The sequence below is a fragment of the Oryctolagus cuniculus genome, chromosome 12, assembly GCF_964237555.1.
Source record: "Oryctolagus cuniculus chromosome 12, mOryCun1.1, whole genome shotgun sequence".
Classification (NCBI taxonomy): domain Eukaryota; kingdom Metazoa; phylum Chordata; class Mammalia; order Lagomorpha; family Leporidae; genus Oryctolagus; species Oryctolagus cuniculus.
This window is the reverse complement of record NC_091443.1, coordinates 44,290,099-44,308,019: the sequence shown is the minus strand read 5'-3', so window position 1 is coordinate 44,308,019 and position 17,921 is coordinate 44,290,099. Positions and strand designations below refer to the sequence as shown.

Genomic DNA, 17,921 nt, shown 5'->3' with positions numbered 1-17,921 from the left:
AGTTACAGAGAGGCAGAGGCAGAGAGAGAAAGTTTTCCATCCACTGGTTCACTCCCTAAATGGCCAAAACAGCCAGAGCTGCACCAATCCGCAGTCAGGAGCCAGGAGCTTCTTCCAGGTCCTCCCATTCGGGTACAGGGGCCCAAGGACTTGAGCCATCCTCTACTGCTTTTCCAGGCCATAGCAGGGGCTGGATTGGAAATGGAGCAGTCGGGACTCAAACCAGCACCCATATAGGATGCCAGCACTGCATGCAGTGGCTTTACCCTCTACGCCACAGCGCCGGACCCTTAATGTGACTTCCAAAGCCAATTTATGACTGCTCTTACTGCCTCCTGAACTGCAACCACACTGAGCCTTCCAGAACTTGGATAGCCTGGTTTTCTCTGCCCCTGAGTCTCTCCCTCCAGATCATTCTAGTTTAAGGGGCTGACGTTGTGGCATAGCAGGTAAAGCCACCGCGTGCTGTGCTGGCATCCCATATGGGCGCCGGTTCAAGTCCTGGTTCTAAACCGGCTTTCTGCTATGGCCTGGGAAAGCAGTAGAAGATGGCCCACGTCCTTGGGGCCCCTGTACCTGCATGGGGGACCTGGAAGAAGCTCCTGGCTCCTGGCTTGGGTTCGGCGCAGCTCTGGCCGTTGCAGCCATCTGGGGAATGAACCATCGGATGGAAGACCTCTCTTTCTCTCTCTGCCTCTCCTTCTTTCTCTGTGTAACTCTGACTTTCAAATAAATAAATAAATCTTAGAATAAAAAAAAGACATCTGCTAGGATGTCCTTGTCCCCCTTTTGTGAACCATAGAAGTAAACCTTTTGCAGTTACTGTTCACCTTACTGTTACTTGTTTATGTATTGCTATGGTTTGGATAATAGCAAAAAACAAACAAACAAACAAACAAAAAACCCATGCGTTAAAGCCTTGATCTTCAGTGTCTTGTCTTAGTAGTTCCTGGATTCATGTTACTCATTAATGGATTAAGGGTGGAAATTTTATCCCATTAAGATATCTAGAGTGGGCTTCTGTATGAGGTCCATAGGTCGTCGGGGGCATGCCCTTGGAGAAGGGGTTAGATACATAAGCTTGAGTCAGGCCTCTGATTCCTGGCTCACCATCCATCACCCTCATCAGATACCAAACCAATGGGGCCATGTGATCTTGGACTGTGAACCTCCAAAAGTGTGAGCAGAAATGAACCTTTGCTTTCTAAGTTGGCTTCTCAGATGCTTCAGGTGTGGTAATGAAAAGCTGACTATTATACCTATCTAGCACCTTTGCTAAAAGCGTAGAAGTCAGAAGATGAGAAACCATTCCTTCATTTCCACACTCTTCTGGTGCTAGATGCTTGGCAAACTGATGGAATAAATTGAATGAATATGAGTAGAAGTACTGTGGATTCCCAGAATTGTTTGGGAAATTTATGTTTGCTTCTCATTGACTAAAACCTCATTTGGTTCACAGGAGTGAAGATTCTATTTACTTTGGTTCATCTGTAGAACAGATTAATGTCATTCTCTGATAAATTTGATCTTGCTTTTTTATTGTTCTCTTATCCTCCAGGGTACGGTTACTGCCATCCCTTGCCATAACTTTTGCCATAACAATATTTGGAAAAATACTGGCCAGGAGAAAAAAATGATAAAGTTTTTCCTCATGGTGAATAAACAAGGGCAGACCCGGCTCTCCAAGTACTATGAACACGTGGAGATTAATAAGCGTACACTTCTGGAAACAGAAGTCATAAAAAGCTGTCTGTCACGGTCCAATGAACAAGTAAGTTTCTGAGTCTGTCTTATGTCTGTCTGCCTTCAACTCAGCCTTGTCAGATCTGTCATTACTGAATCTCTAGGGTCACCATTTTCCTTTAACTCTTTCCCTTCAACCATTAGGGAAAGTAAGGAATGAGTGAAATGACGGCCAATGGAAGCCAAGCTCTCTTTAAATCTCTTTAAAACAATACAAACAAGGAAAACCAGGAAGAGTCCCGGGTTGCTATTTAGCTCAGCAGGTTTGTCTGCACACACCATGGAAGCAGCAGCTAAATTTATTCTTGCTCCCAGACATAGCTTCTTTTTTTGTTCATGTGAATTCAGCCCTTGGAACTCTGTGTCTGTAGCAGGTGGCCCTCTGTGAGCCAAAAAATGCAGGTCAGCTGGTGTGGAGGTGAATACCATTTAAAACAATTTTTTTTTTTTTTTAAGATTTGTTTGTTCGTTTCAATGGCAGAGTGACAGAGACAGAGACAGAGAGTGATCTTGCATCCCCTGGTTCACTCCCCCAAAGAGCTGCAACAGCTAGGGTGGGACCAAATCAAAGCCAACAGCCTGGAACTCCATCTGGGTCTCCCACATGAGTGGCAGGGGTCCAAGTTCTTGGGTCATCCTTTGCTGCTTTCCCGGGCACATTAGCAGACAGCTGAATCTGAAGTGGAACAGCTGGGACTTAAACTGGCGCTTATGTGGAATAGCATCACAAGCCGCAGCTTAACCCGCTGTGCCCCAGTGCTGGCCCCAAGACCCATTGTGTGCCACAAGAGGATAATAGGATTCTCATGTGGGTTGCCAGGTTTATTTTCTGCTTATCATTTTTGTAAAGATACCACCAACATAATACTGGAACTGTTGTTTTAAAAACAAAACAAATTTGATTTGAACTTGCAATGTATTATATAGATGGGGAAGTGGGAACTAAAAATTCATCTGAAATAATAAATCTATCCACCCTGCCAAAATGGGGGTTATAAAATCATTAAAATAATAATAAATAGAAATTTTCAAAACTGAGTATATTTTTATGAAATACTTTTTTTTAAAAAAGATTTTATTTATTTGAAAGTCAGAGAGAAAGAGAGAGAGATTGCATCCAATGATTCACTACCCAAATGGCCACAATGACCAGAACTGGGCCAGGCCAAAGCCAGGAGCTTCTTTTGGGTCTCCCTGCAGGGGCCCCAAGCACTTGGGCCATCTTCCACTGCTTTCCCAGGTGCATCAGCAGGGAGCTGGATAGGAAGTGGAACAGCCAGGACTTTGAAGCAGCACCCATGTGAGATGCCAGTGTTTCAGGCAGTGGCATTACCTGCTACGCCACAGCGCAGCCCCATGAAATACTTTTGATTAGAGAATTATTTCATCCAGGTCCTAAACTTCAATCCACAGCAATCACTTCACTGAGGCAAAACCAAAAAGCTCACTTAAGTTGTGCTGTCCTTTGGTCATTTCAGAGCCTATGTGGAGGAGTGCCCACAGGAACCCCTGCTCTGTGGTAACACGCTAAGCTACATTATCAAGCCACGGCAGTGCTCTGAAGTGACGTGTTAGAAACGTGTTTCAGTTGGCTTCTAAATTGGTTTGCCAGTTGGAACATCTCAGAGTTCCTCTTTGAATTCCTACTTCGGCCCGCCCCGGCACTCTACCTGTGTGGCCGTCAGACAGAAAGAGACACCACGCTGATCCGGCGCACTGAGCCACAGGCATCAGCCTAGGCACACACACCTTCAGAAGCTCGCGCTCCTGTTGGAATCTCACCACAGGATGCAGGCACCCCATCATCTCAGCTGTGATTTTTACTCATGGGTGCGCCTTTGCAACACAAGCTTTGGACTGCACATATTATTAGATTGTTCTGAATCATTCTAAGTTATTTCACATTTTAAAATGAACCTTGGGCCTCATCAGGCACCGCGCCCCCAGCGTAAGATCAGCTTTGTTTTCATTTTATCCACAAAAGTGCTTGGATTTTTTTTTTTTAAACATCAAAAACTCCTGAAAGTCTTTGAAAGAGGTTTCTCCTCAGTTCTTCAAGTAGCTCGCATTTCTTTGAAATGTCCAACTGAGCAGAAATCACACTGGCTAAGGAGCCGGCATTGTGGTGCAGCAGGTTAAAGCCTCCGCTGATGCCCACATCCTGTACTGAAGCATAGGTTCAAGTCCCAGCTCTTCTCCTTTCAGTCCAGCTCCCTGCTAACCTGCCTGGGAAAACAGCAAAAGACGGCCCAAGTGATGGGCCTCTGAATGGAGTTCATGGCTCCAGGGTTCAGCCTTGCCCACCCTGGCCTTTGTACCATCAGATGGAAGATTGGTGTGTGTGTGTGTTTCCCTCTCTCTGTAACACTGCATTTCAAATAAATAAATCAATAATTTTTTATTTTTATTATTATTTTTTGACAGGCAGAGTAGACAGTGAGAGAGAGAGAGACAGAGAGAAAGGTCTTCCTTTTTTCCGTTGGTTCACCCCACAATGGCCACTGTGGCCAGTGCGCTGCGCGCACCGCACTGATCCAAATCCAGGAGCCAGGTGCTTCCTCTCGTCTCCCTTGCGGGCGCAGGACCCAAGCACTTGGGACATCCTCCACTACACTTCCAGGCCACAGCAGAGAGCTGGACTGGCAGAGGAGCAACCAGGACAGAATCCGGCACCCCAACCGGGACTAGAACCCTGGGTGCCAGCACCACAGGCGGAGGATTAGCCTAGTGAGCAGCGGCGCTGGCCAATAATTTTTTTTTTTTTTTTTTTTTTTTTTTTGAGAAAGGAGTCACACTGGCTCTGTAGTGAGCCAAAAGCTGGAGAATGGGGTTGTATTTATTACCTTTGCCCGACTTTTAAATAAAAGTCTCAGACACCTCCATTTTATCGATTATCAGATGGCTTTCCCTTGGGAGGATTTCATAGTCAGATCTGGCAGCTTCCTTCCCAGATGCATCTGGGCACCCGAGAGCAGCACATGCCGGCACTAAGCATGCACGTCATGCTTGCTAGCACTTGGCCAAGCGCACTCGGAAGTTCAGGGGAAGAGTACCACTGTCCCTTCAGTCTCCTAACCCTTGCACAATGGCTTCAGGAGAACTGAATGAGAGGGGAGTGGTCTCACACACATTCCACAGTGGTAAGCTTGTTATCAATTCACCTGGAGCAGTGTCTACAGGGGCAGATTTTGTCTCGCATCTGCCACACAAAGGCTATCTTTAAATAATTTATAAAAGAATCTACACGGATTCCTTTCATGGGTCTGGGAAAAAGCAACTGAGTTGTTTTTTTTTTACACATATCATGTGTATTTGGTTCCTCGCTATTAATGAATAGAAATTGAGAATATCTCATTGCTTCCCACCAGAATGTGGGAAGCTGGAAAAAGTCTTAGGACTTCACAGTGCAGGTGGTTTAAAACGCACTGATTCGTTAGCGCTGCCTCTACTTCCCCCCCAGAGCCAAGCTAAAGAAAGAGAAGGAGCACAGGTGGGAACCCATGGGGACATTCGGACTTTTCCCTAAGACTTCTCCTCGTCTCCCTCCAGAAACGCTCGCAAGTGGTCTCCGATGTTATGAGAAGGCCAGCGAGGGCTGCGTGGCTTTCTAATGGGTTGCATTCCTCAGAGCGAGAGCTGGCAGATATTCAGGTCAACCTAGCAGGTGCACATGCCATCTTAGAGCAGTCTCTGTCGGCCACAGAATGAATATCTGACTTTGTTTTGTCTAGTGCTCTTTTATTGAATACAAGGATTTCAAGCTGATCTATCGGCAGTATGCAGCTCTCTTCATTGTGGTTGGAGTTAATGACACTGAGGTAAGATAACACACCTGAGGGGTAACAGTCTGATTTTTATTCTTCCTGAAATCGATATTGACTTCCTACTTGTCTCCCTAAGAATTATTTTGACTTTTTCCCCCCAAGTTATTTATTTGTTTAAAAGGCAGAGATACAGACAGACAGAGAATTCTGATCTTCTGTCTCACTCCCCACAAGCCTGCAACGGCAGGAGCTGAGTTGGAACTGGAGCTGGGAGCTGGAAACTTAATCCAGGTCTGCTGTGTGGGAGATGGGAACCTCGTTACTTTAGTGATCACTGCTGCCCCTAAGGTCTGCGTTGGCAGGAGGCTGGAATTGAACGCAGGCACCCGGATGTGGGATGCAGCTGTCTTAACACTGGCTCAAACGCCGGTCCCATCAGCTGGTTGTTTTTCTTTCTTTCTTTTTTTTACGATTTATTTATTTATTTGAAAGAGCAATAGAGAGAGAGGGAGAGACACAGAGAGAGACCCTCCATCTGCTGGTTCACTCCCCAACAGGCCACAACAGCTGAGGCTGGGTCAGGCTGAAGGCAGGAGCCAGGAATTTCCTCCAGATCTCCCACGTGGGTGCAGGGGCCCAAGGACTTGGGCCATCTTTGCTGCTTTCCCAGGCCATCAGCAGGGAGCTGGATTGGAAGTGGAGCAGCCGGGACACAAACTGGCACCCATATTGGATGCTGGCACTGCAGGCAGCAGCTTTACCCACTACGCCAGAGCGCCAGCCCCCAGCTGATTGTTTTTCAACCATGAACCAAACACTGAAATGATTTCCCCATTGGAACCATTTGAATGGTTTTCCCAGATGGAAAAAGGATAGCATAACCCTGAAAAATGTGCTTAAGCCACTTGGTGATAGAGTCAGGGTTGGGCTCAGAAATCTAAATACTACAGTCTGGGCTGGCGCCAAGGCTCAATAGGCTGATGCTCCACCTGTGGCACCAGCACACCGGGTTCTAGTCCCGGTCGGGGCGCCGGATTCTGTCCCGGTTGCCCCTCTTCCAGGCCAGCTCTCTGCTGTGGCCCGGGAAGGCAGTGGAGGATGGCCCAAGTCCTTGGGCCCTGCACCCGCATGGGAGACCAGGAGAAGCACCTGGCTCCTGGCTTCAGATCGGCGTGGTGCGGCCTTTGGAGGGTGAACCAACGGCAAAGGAAGACCTTTCTCTCTGTCTCTCTCTTTCACTATCCACTCTGCCTGTCAAAACAACAACAACAAAAAACAAAAACTACAGTCTGGACTTGTCGTGGACTTCAGACAAATCTTCGAGGCTAAGGTTTTCAGTGAGTGCATTTCCCCGTAGAACACGTGAGCAGAGCTGTTCTGAGTACTTGTCAGTGTTGCTCGCTGATGTTGTCCCTGCACTGAGCCCCTGCACTGTCACCTGGGATGGCTGGGCAGCTGTGTGTCACTATTCACTGCACCCCTCCTCTTTTGTTTCAGAACGAGATGGCGATTTATGAATTCATCCATAATTTTGTGGAAGTCTTAGATGAATACTTCAGCCGAGTGGTAAGTCTATTTAACGTCTGAAACATGGCTTCCTGCTCCCACCCAGTTTTCCAGAAAGTGGGGCTCTTTGGGTCTAGGTCAAGAACATGTGTTTACAGACTGGTGCTGTGGTGTAGCAGGTAACGCCACCTCCTGAAGCGCCGGCATCCCATATGGGCGCCAGTTCAAGTCCCAGCTGCTCCACTTCCTATCCAGCTCTCTGCTGTGGCCTGGGAAGGCAGTGGAGGATGGCCCTGGTCCTTGGGCCCCTGCATCCATGTGGGAGGCCTGGAGAAGGCTCCAGGCTCCTGACTCCTGGCTCCTGACTTTGGATTGGCACAGCTTCCACCATAGTGGCCATCTGGGAAATGAACCAGTAGATGGAAGACCTCTCTCCCTCTCACTCTCTATCTCTCCCTCTCTCCTTCTCTCTCACCTTCCTTCCCTCCCTCTCTCTCTGCTTCTGCCTGTCTGTAACTCTGCCTTTCAAATAAATAAATAAATTAAAAAAAAAAAAGAACATGCGTTTATATAGAGCTTCCACATGTCAAAGTGAAAATTCAAACGATGCCACATTTTCTGGACCTTTCTTTCGGAAGGGCCCACCCAAAGTGCTACAAACCTTTGTGTGCCTTATGTTTTTACCAACTACCAGCACTGCAAGTGTATCAACCTTTTACTTCTCTCAGCTGAATTTTGAGACTTTGCTCTCTAGCTTGCTTTCTCTTTTTTTCTGCTCTCTGCTTTGCTTCCTAAGATGCCAGGATGCTTTTCACTCTAAGAATCATTTCCATTCATACCCTTACTTTGAGGGTTGAAACTCAACTTTCTTCAAGGAATATGGGAAGTCCTTTCCAATAGTTTTTTCTTTTTATCTTAACAACTGTATTTTTTTAAAAAAGATTGATTTTATTTATTTGAAAGACAGGGTTACAGAGAGAGGTAGAGACAGAGAGGTCTTTCTTCTGCTGGTTCTCTCCCCAGATGGCCGCAATGGCCAAAGCTGCACTGATCTGAGGCCAGGAGCCAGGAGCTTCTTCTGGGTCTCCCATGTGGGTGCAGGGGCCCAAGGACTTGGGCCATCTTCTACTGCTTTCCCAGGCCATAGCAGCGAGCTGGATCGGAAGTAGAGCAGCCCGGACTTGAACCCGTGCCCATATGGGATGCCGGCACTTCCGGCCAAGGTTTAACCAGCTGCGCCACAGCATCAGCCCCAACAACTGTATTGAAGTAAATGATATACCACACAGTTCACCCATATAAAGTAGATAAGTAGTTTTTTAATATTTATACAGTTGTGTAACTATCGCCACAGTCAGTTTTAGGAAGTTTCATCCCCTGGCAAAGAGGCATCTTACTCATTGATATTTCCCCAGTTATAGCCCTCTACCTGTTCCAGGGCCTGGGGAACCATTAACCTACTTTTTTTTTTTAAAGGTTTATTTATTTATTTGAGAGGCAAAGTTACAGACAAAAAGAGGGAGAGACACAGAGAGAAAGGTCTTCCATCTGCTGGTTCACTCCCCAAATTGCTGCAACGGCCAGAGTTGAGCCAATCCAAAGCCAGGAGCCAGGAGCTTCTTCCAGGTCTCCCATGAAAGTACAAGGGCCCAAGGACTTGGGTCGTCCTCCACTCCTTTTTCAGGACATTAGCAGGAAGCTGGATCAGAAGTGGAATAGCCAGGACTCGAACCAGTGCCCATATGGGATGCTGGCAGTGCAGGCGATGGCTTTGCCCACTCTGCCACCGCACCGGTCCCTATTAATCTACTTTCAATCACTGTAGATTTGCCTTTTCTAGACAGTTCATATAAGCAGAGTTACATATAACATGTAGTCTTTTTTTATTCTTTTTAAGTTTCTTTGAAAGGCAGAGCAACAGAAAAAGAGAAAAAAAAGAGAGAGAGAGAGAGGGAGAGAGAGAGAGGGAGAGCTTCCATCTGCTGGTATACTCCTCAAATACCCATAATAGCCAGGGCTGGGCTAGACCAAAGCCAGGAGGCAAGAGCTCCCTCCGGATCTCCCACATGGGTGGCAGGGACCCCATCACTTGAGTCATCACCTGCCACCCCCTGGGGCATTAGCAGGAAGCTGCATCAAAAGGGAGTCACTGCGGCTTGAGCTGGCGCTGCCATATGGATGCCACTTTTGTCAGCAGCTGTTTAACCTGCTGCATCACAGTGCCAGCCCCAAGCTTAGTATATTCTTCAAGGTTGTTTTGTTTATTTTATTTTGCTTTTAAATAAAAGGATTACAAAGGACCGGTTTCCAAGATTTTCTTTCCGAGGCAGTAAATGGAATCTGCCCCACAATGAGTGTGCTAAAACCTGCTCAGTCAAAACTCGTGTGGGGAGCCAGCATGTGGCTCAGCAAGTTAATCACTCCCTGTGACACTGGCATCCCATATGAGCACCAGTTCAATTCCCAGCTGCTCCATTTCTGATCCAGCTCTCTGCTAATGTGCCTGGGGAAAGCAGCAGAAGATGGCCCAACTGTGTGGGAGACCCAAATGGAGTTTCTGGCTCCTGGCTTAAACCTGGCCCAGTCCCCAGGCCGTTGTGGCCATTTGGAGAGTGAACCAGGGGATGACAGATCTCTTCCAAGTCTCCCACATGAGTGCAGGAGTGCTTTGGCCATCTTCCACTGTTTTCTCAGGCCATTAGCAGGGAGCTGGATTGGAAGTGGAGCAGCTAGGACTTGAACTGGCACCCCTATGGGATGCTGGCGTCTCAGGCAGCAGTTTAACCAACTGTGCCACAATGCCAGCTCCCAAATAAATAAATCTTAAAAAAATTTTTTTTATCTGCAGCCCAACTCCTAATGGTAGAAGCAAATTTTGGCCCACTCCTTCTTCATAGGACAATCAACTAAGCTGCCGTATTTGCCTTAGTGGTTCTCAAAGTCTGGCTCCTGGGTTAGCAGCATAAGCTGGGAACTTGCTAGAAGTACAACTTCTGGGCCCCACCCAGGCCACTGAATCAGAAACTCTGTGTTGAGGCCCAGGAATCTGTGTCTCAACAAGCCTCTCAGGTGATACTGATGCATACTTACGTCTGAGAGCCACCACCTTAGTGCACGGGGAGGGCCATGCTGCTAGTTCAGGGGTGGAGTGGGGCAAATGCCCTAGGGCCTGCAACACGGCAGTGCATATATCCAGGAAGGGGTCAGTGTGCTTGCAAGCTAGAAGAGGTCAAGAGGTCAGGCCATTTCAGAGACTGGCCTTGGGGGAGAGAGGGCATTGAGGCTCAAATTTGGTTCTCTGTTGAATGGATGGAGATAGCACCATAGACCAGCACAGTCCATCAGACTCTGCAGTGAGAGGAATGTTCTACACCTGAGCTGTCCTATATGCTCTACGGCAGCCACATGTGGCTCTTGAGCCACTGAAATGTGGTTTGTGTAACCAAGGAATTGAACTTTTCATTTTAGCTAAGTGTAATTAATTCAAACGTAAGTCACCGCCTGTGGCTGGCGGTTACCCCACTGGACAGCATAGCTCGAACTCGTTGCTTGTCTTGTGGTGACTGTCTTGTTCCGAAGGACTGGTTGCCACTCAGGGTTTGCATTCAGAGCTGGCCACGATAAGGCCACACCCGGTAAGAAGAATATAATTTCCCCAAATAGCAATGTTTTAAGCCTGGGAGAATAAAATGTGGGTACAAGCACCATCATTCCTAAGGTTTTAAAGAAATTATTATTATTATATTCAGTAACTAAGAAGAAATAGCATGCTGCTGAGTGACAGCTGTAATTTTAGGGAGCGAGTCAGTGACCACAGAAACCACAGAAGTGAAGATTAGAATTCAGTTTCAGCCAGGTGCTTACGCAGGACTTGGCCTGTACTAAGTAAGGGATGACTTGGTTTAGGAACAAACCATGGCAAAAAGAAGAGGCAGGGGAAGAGGGGAGAGGGAACGACGGGAAAGACGATAGGATCCGCCCGCTCCTGGAGAATGCCTTGTCATCTAAGACTTATTTTTAGATTTGTGAGTTTTAAGCATTCTTCATGGAGGTATTTTTAATCCCAGAGAGTTTCCAGATCTTAAATTTGGAGCTCAGTCTCATGCTGTCTGGGCTGCAAGAAGCATCGTAGCATCACGCTCTGAAGACAGGAAGCCAGCCCAGTTGGCTTCAAGGGAGGCAGCTTTGCAAGAGGTGAGGGAAGCGGTGTCAGGGCTTTCGCTGCTGCTTTACAGACACCTTAAATCCTTTCCAATATGAACTTGCTTCTCTCTCCTTTTGTTCTTCCTCTATGACTCACTCCCTGTTTAATTTTCTATGTTCACTGAAAAACATTTAAAATACCTATAAGCCAAAAGAAAAGGGAAGGTGGATACGTGCACTATGTATTTCTCCAAATCCACAGGTTATGCACCCACCAAAGTGGACTCAAAGATAAAACCATGGGCTTAGGGTGAGAAATAGGAAAATGTCGGCCCATCAGTTGTAACAAATGGGGATCTACCGTCCTTTCAATTTTTTTGTGAACTAACGCTGCTCTAAAAAATAAAATGCTTCTTCAAAATATTTATTTATTTATTTGAAAGGCAGAGTGATAAAGAAGAGAGAAAGAGAGAGAGAGAATCTTTTATCTCCTGGTTCACTCCCTAAATGCCCAAAACAGGTTGGCCAGGCTGAAGCCAGGAGCCAGGAGCTCCATCTGGGTGGTAGAAACCCATGTGCTTGGGCCATCATCTACTGCCTCCCAGGTGCATTAGCAGGAAGCTGGATCCAAAGAGGAGTGCCTCAAATCAGGCACTCTGATATGGGATGGAAGCATTCCAAGCAACGGCTTAACCCACTGTACCACAACACCCACCCTAAAGTATTTACTTTTGAAAATGGAGGAAAGATCTATTTTAAGCCCATCATTTATTCATAACTACTGTTAGGTATATTTCCTTTTAGACTTCATATATCTACCTGTACCAGTAGCTGTATCACTTTATGTATCTTTAACTCTGTATATCTATAGGTATGTGGGAGAATACTGTATACAGTTGTTCCTTGGTATCAGTTGTGGGGGGATGGGATTTGTCCCAGGACCCCCTCACAGATATCAGAATCCACAGATGTTCATGTCGTGTGTATAAAAGGCGTAGGGATGGGAAGTGGAACTGGGACTCAGATGCAGTCGCTGTGATATGGAATGCGAGCATCCTGGGCGGCATCCTAATTGCTAAGCCATATGCTCACCCCATCTCTTGCTTTCTTAGCAACATGTCAGTACTTCCACATGCGTAGCCTTCCACGTGGATAGGCTCCAGGCCACAATTTACTTAACTAGTCCCCCCCCCATAGATGCCTAGGTTATTATCAATACTTTGCTATTATAAACACCATCACCTGAGCATCCTCTCACACATTATTGGGCCATCGCGCAAAGATTTCCTTAGGAGAAGCTTCCGGGAGTCAGATCAGTGGATTCCAAGGGTATGGAGCACTGTAAGGTTTCTGATACATATGCCTAGCTTCCTACTAGCCGTCGAGGTTGAGTCAGAGGAACCGGCCCCAGAGCCCGTACCAGTCGTCTACACTGCAGCCTGTTTTAATCACAGCCCCAGACTTGGTCTTGTGCCCATCAGGCTTCTGCAAACACAGCAGCTGCCTCTCCCAGCAGCCTCCAGCATGGGAGGCCGGAGCGGCAGTTAACTCTGCCCAGAGCACCCTGTCCCGGAGCCTGCTTCTCACCCGCGCATTCCTTTTCTCTCTTCCAGAGTGAGTTAGATGTATCCTTTTGCAGTGCTGTTTCCCACAGTGCGTGGCAGGTAAGTGGCATGGGGAGGAAAAGGGAAGAATCCAGAGTGTGAATCGTCAGCCAGAGGGCGGCCTGAGCGCAGGGGGCTTGTAAACACCTCTACTTTTTATTTATTTTTTTAAATACAAAGACAATTCTTACTAGAATTGTTTTTTCTTTCCAGGCAGGACGATGCTATGGCAGTAGTTAAGAATGCCTACTATATGTCACTTTAACTTCCTCAAGCATATGGAATAGGCTTTCTCATAGTGATAATAACACAGCCAGGAAGTGCTTGGTGCCCGTAGAGAGCCTGGATTTCCAGGGCTCCCGGTGTAAACCCCCGGAAATGCTCCCCACGGTCACCAAGCAGCCTTCAGGGTCAATACGTTAAAAGTCGTACCATTAATTATGACAAATATTTACTAACAAATAGCAAATACATTTAGCTTATGAATAGATGAATTAGAACAAATGTTTCTATGTTTACATCCATTCACAAAGGCATGTATACATGTGTGTGTTCGTGTAAGTGTATATAAATTAGACACCTATGCCCAGAACTAGTATGTTTGTATCAGCTTAATGCTCTGGGAAAGGAGCCATTTGCTGGTTACCATTGGTAGGAAATGCCATTGTGTTGATAACATTTATTTGCAGGCATTATGGGAAGCCTCTTTAAATTAGCTGGGAAAATCTGAGCGCCCTCTAGTGGTGAGTGACCTCAGTCGATGATCTTTTTGACCCCGGAAGACCTAAGACTTTATGTGGGTATATTTTTATGTAGCATGTCACGTTCTATTTTAGCTAAGCACTGAAAGCACTTCAAAATAAACTTCTTATGACTCGTACAGGGGAGTGAAAAAAAATAAAAGGCTTTTGATTTACAAAGGAGGACAGCAAGAGCTGACACACACTTTGCCAAGAGTACAAAGACGCACGCTCCACATTTGGTCTTTTCCGACACCTGTGTGTATTTGACCAGGCACCTAAACCCTTCATCTCACTACGACACGGTTAGACTAGAGCAGCGCTGACACCCTCCCCACCTTCATGTTCGATTGTGTCGTGACTCTAGGGAACTGGATGAATGACCTTGGACCTACAATAGGAAGCAGATCTTAAAGTCCAGATAGCCAAACCGTAAAGGTGAATACACGTAACTGTATACGTATTCTAAGTTGGAGTAGTTGTGTCACACGTTGACGGAATGCTTATGAGAAGTGGGGAGAGAGCGGTTTGACCTAGTGGCCAAGATATCTGCACCCCGTGGCAGAGCACCTGGGTTCAGGTACCGGCTCCAGCTCTCAATTCCAGCTTCTTGCTAGTGCAGACCATGGGAGGCAGCAGCTAATGGCTCGGGTTCTTGGGTCCCTTCCACGCTTGTGTTTGACTTTACAACTCCTGGCTTCAGTCTGGTCCAGCCCTAGCTATTGCAGTTCATGCGAGTTCCCTTTCTCACAGGCTCTCTCTGTATCTTGTCCTCTGTCTCTAATAATTTTTTTTTTTTTTTAAAGTAGAGACAGGTGTTCTTGTCTTTGTATCTCTGCGGTGTGGAACACAGGTCTGTGTAGTGAGCTCAGCATGCGTGTGTGCATTGGATTGCCATACCAAGACACACAGTTTATATTTGTTCCTGTCTTCTTTCCTGGTTTCATTTTTGTCTTCCTTTCCTTCTCTAAATTTATATACTTCCTGTCCGCAGGCATACCCAAGTGACAGATGAAGAGTTTTACACCATTTAGAGAAAGGAACGAGATCACTCCATACCTTTGTTCCAAGTATAATTTCTCTTGCACCTGCACTAGACTAAAGATGGAGCAGGCTGCCAGGCAGGCCGTGGGGCTCCTCCTCTCTTGACATTCTTAGAAGGTTACCACCCCCAGCTATCTGGGGGGAAAAAAAATCATATTCTAAACCCATGATTCACCTGTGCTTCAAACACAGTTCTTTCTCACCAAACCCTGTCCAGGGTGGACCTCGAAAGACAAAGGAGCCCTGTGGAGGCTCAGCCCCAGGCACCCGCACCCTCCCGCACTCCGCATCACTGCAATGCCTGGCGTTGCTATTAGTCGGCTTGACCAGGAAAGCTTCCTTAGGCCCTGAGCGGTTGAAAACGAGCACGTGCTGTGATCAGTCACCAGCCGAGCTGGTTCTCCACCACTCAGCACACAGTCTCCTCGTGTGTGCTCAGGTTTAAGGAAGCCTTGTCAGCCCCCTTGGAGCAGACCCGAGAGAAGGCTTGGTGTGGGCACACACGGGAGAAAGACAGCAAAGCTCCATGAAACCCCCAAGGAGCCCCTACTTGTCCTCTTTTTCCTGCAGAAGCTTTGCAGGCCCCAGCCCACATGCCTTCTAAGGATAGGAAGGTTTTGCAGAGGCTTCGTGATTCGACTCCGAGAAGTGCACCATTTACATCACGCCCTGTTGTGGACTTGTTCTACTTGCACTCAGGGTACCATCACAGAGCAAGACAGATGGGATTTGAAGCAGAAATGACCTAAGCACCAGAAATCAGGACAGCCGTCCCGGCTTGTTGAAACCCTTCCAGTAAGTGGAAACCCTCTGGTGCAGCCGGAGGTGGGGCAGGCTTCCCCCTGGGGGCCCAGCACGCCACTGACCTAAATCAGCCTCATGCTGTGGGCAAGCTCCAGTACACTCTGCACAGCCCCCGACCCCGGCAGTGGGCTCAGGTGTTGCCCGAGGTCTCTCCCAAGGCCAAATTTGCCGCATCCCGCATCCTGGTAGACTTAAGACTCCACATTCCACGAAGGTGGTTATTTTTGGAACCAAGCGATGAGCTTCCGGAAGCGGGCTCTGCCACGGGAGCCACAGCAGGCCTGCTATTCTCTAGAGTTCCTCGTTCAGAGGATGGCACCAGGGAGCAGCACTGTGTGGGCAATGGACCCGGTCCTCAGTTCCGCGCGCATCATTACTGCAGGGGCCGAGGGCCAGAAATCCCTTTTCGGTGCGGGGCCTTTTAACAAGCCTTAAGACTTGGTTCATTGTGGCAGCCATGCTGCCGCCGTTAGACCCGGATAACCCTGGGCCCTGTCCGTGAGGGGCCCCCGCTCTGGCTCTGCTTTGGCAACAACCTCCCAGTCCTTGGGACCAGGACACCAGGCTGGAGCCGGCGGGCACTCCTCATCCACTTCCTGGGCGCTCAGAACTCACAGGCCTCAGACATCCCAGAGCCTGCTGTGAGGGCCTGGGCAGGCCCCTCAGCCACTCCCACTGAGGCCTGGCAGCAGGAATGACAGGCAGGTGGCTTTGGTGGCTGGGGTGCCCCACGTGCATAAAGGGAAGAGAAGCAGGAAGCAGACTACAGCCCCCGTTTGCCCTTGTGGTCTCCCCACGCGTATTTCGAGTTTAGTCCTGGAATCCAGAATGGTTTTTTCTGCATTTAAAAACATCTCTAGAACATTCCTGTCTTTATTTTTTCAGTATTTATTTATTTGAAAGGCATAGTTACAGAGAGAGAGGGAGGGAGGGAGAGAGAGAGAGAGCGAGCTTCCATCTGCTGGTTCACTCCACGAATGGCCATAATGGCCAGGGCTGGGCCAGGCCGAAGCCAGGAGCCAAGAGTTCCGTCCAGACCTCCCACGTGGGTGATGGGCTCAAGCACTTGGGCCGTCCTCTGGTGCTTTCCCAGGCACACGAGCAGGGAGCTGGATCGGGAGTGAAGTGACTGGAACTCAAACTGGCACTCATACAGGATGCTGGCATTGCAGGCAATGGCTTCACCCCCTGTACCTTCATGTTTTTATTTTATAAATGCTTGAAAGCCTGAGTGATTGATTCTGGAACCCTAAAATGCATGTGGGTGATGCGACAACATGGATTCATGGGTGCTGTTGCAGCCGAGGGTGGGCAGGAGAAAGGGGCTCCCTGGAGGGTGACAGCATGCAGGTGACACTCGTTAGCCCACTAATTTGCAGTCAGGCCCAGGTCCGGACCCCGAGCCACCAAGAGTCCCCTACCTCCGGTTCCTTCATTACCTGCTAAATCCCAAATCTTTCTCAGAGGCCCATAAACAAGACTAGGGCTTCTCCCAGTCGCAGGCAGTTTCAGCCTGAGGTAAACTACAGAAGAACAAAGATTTCGAGGGTGGGACCTGGGCGGGGGGGCGGGGGGGGGGAGCGCAGCACTGAAGAGGCAGACCTAACCGAGTTGAAATTTTTCTGCATGGTTTCTCAGAAAGTTACAGAGATCGTTAGTGACGTCATTACAAAAAGGTCTCCTCTGAGGTGTGAGGGGGCAGGAATGGCTGGGTTTCACCAGCAGCATAAGCCACTCCCCACTCCCGGGAGGTTAACATATAGTCTTGGGGGCAGACTACTGTGGAGGCGGAAGAAACCCAATTAGCAGGTTCAGACCTCGCTTTTTAGAGGAAGAGGACAAGGCCCCTGAGCGGTGCTGGGGCGTGTCCCAGTCCACAGTTCCCGGGAGGCACCGCAGGCTCTGGTCCCGCGGCTGCCAGGGTCAGACATTAGGTCGACTGCACTGGACACACCTTAGAGCAATCGTGCAAGTAGCAGGCACTCAGCTGCTGGCGACACATTTCTGCAGTGCCTCTGGGTGCGGTGTCTCGCTGCTGTGAGAGCTTTTTCATGAGTGACAGAAGTACTTTGAGCTAGTCACCCATCATTCGGGGAGTCAGAAAGGAGGAAAACCGCTGAGGGGGGAACCTGTGGGTGCCTTGTTCAGGGAACATATCCACATATCACTTGTTTGTCTGGGAACCATGTAAATTGGCAGCCGGGCTGCAAGGGAGTGAGCGTTGGCTCCTGGCTTGAGGGGATGTGTGTGGGCGGGCATCTCTGGGAAGTGTGGGTCCTGAGGGACGGGGGACCAGGACCTTCCCCAGCCAGTGCTGCGTCTGAGGCGTGAGCAGTCCCCTGGAGTCTGCTGTCCCCCCTGGAAAAGGGGTGTCACTGTCGCAGACACCTTTGTTGCCACTAGCCTTAGCCACTCATCATTTCCTTAACACGTGTGTCTTTTTTTTTTCTTAAAAGATTTGTTTATTTATTTGAAAGGCAGAGTTACACAGAGAAAAGGCAGAAATCACACAGATCTTCAGTCCACTGGTTCACTCCCCAAATGGCCGTAATGGCTGAAGCTGGGCCGATCCG

At 48.3% G+C, this 17,921-nt stretch overlaps 1 protein-coding gene across 11 annotated transcripts in view; it reads left to right on the top strand.

Moving 5' to 3' along the window:
• AP4S1 (adaptor related protein complex 4 subunit sigma 1) overlaps nt 1–17,921 on the top strand; it is a 51,186-nt gene that overhangs the window by 29,324 nt on the left and 3,941 nt on the right. For 7 of the 11 annotated variants that reach the window (XM_070053801.1, XM_070053800.1, XM_070053806.1 and 4 more), the window contains 4 exons: nt 1,559–1,771; nt 5,475–5,561; nt 7,005–7,073; nt 12,770–12,820. In XM_070053801.1, coding sequence (XP_069909902.1) covers nt 1,634–1,771; nt 5,475–5,561; nt 7,005–7,073; nt 12,770–12,820 — 345 coding nt within the window. In that variant the 5' untranslated portion in view covers nt 1,559–1,633. Of the gene's footprint in view, nt 1–1,558; nt 1,772–5,474; nt 5,562–7,004; nt 7,089–12,769; nt 12,821–17,921 lie in introns of all 11 variants that reach the window. The other 4 variants (XM_070053799.1, XM_070053798.1, XM_070053807.1 and 1 more) reach the window with 2 other exon arrangements.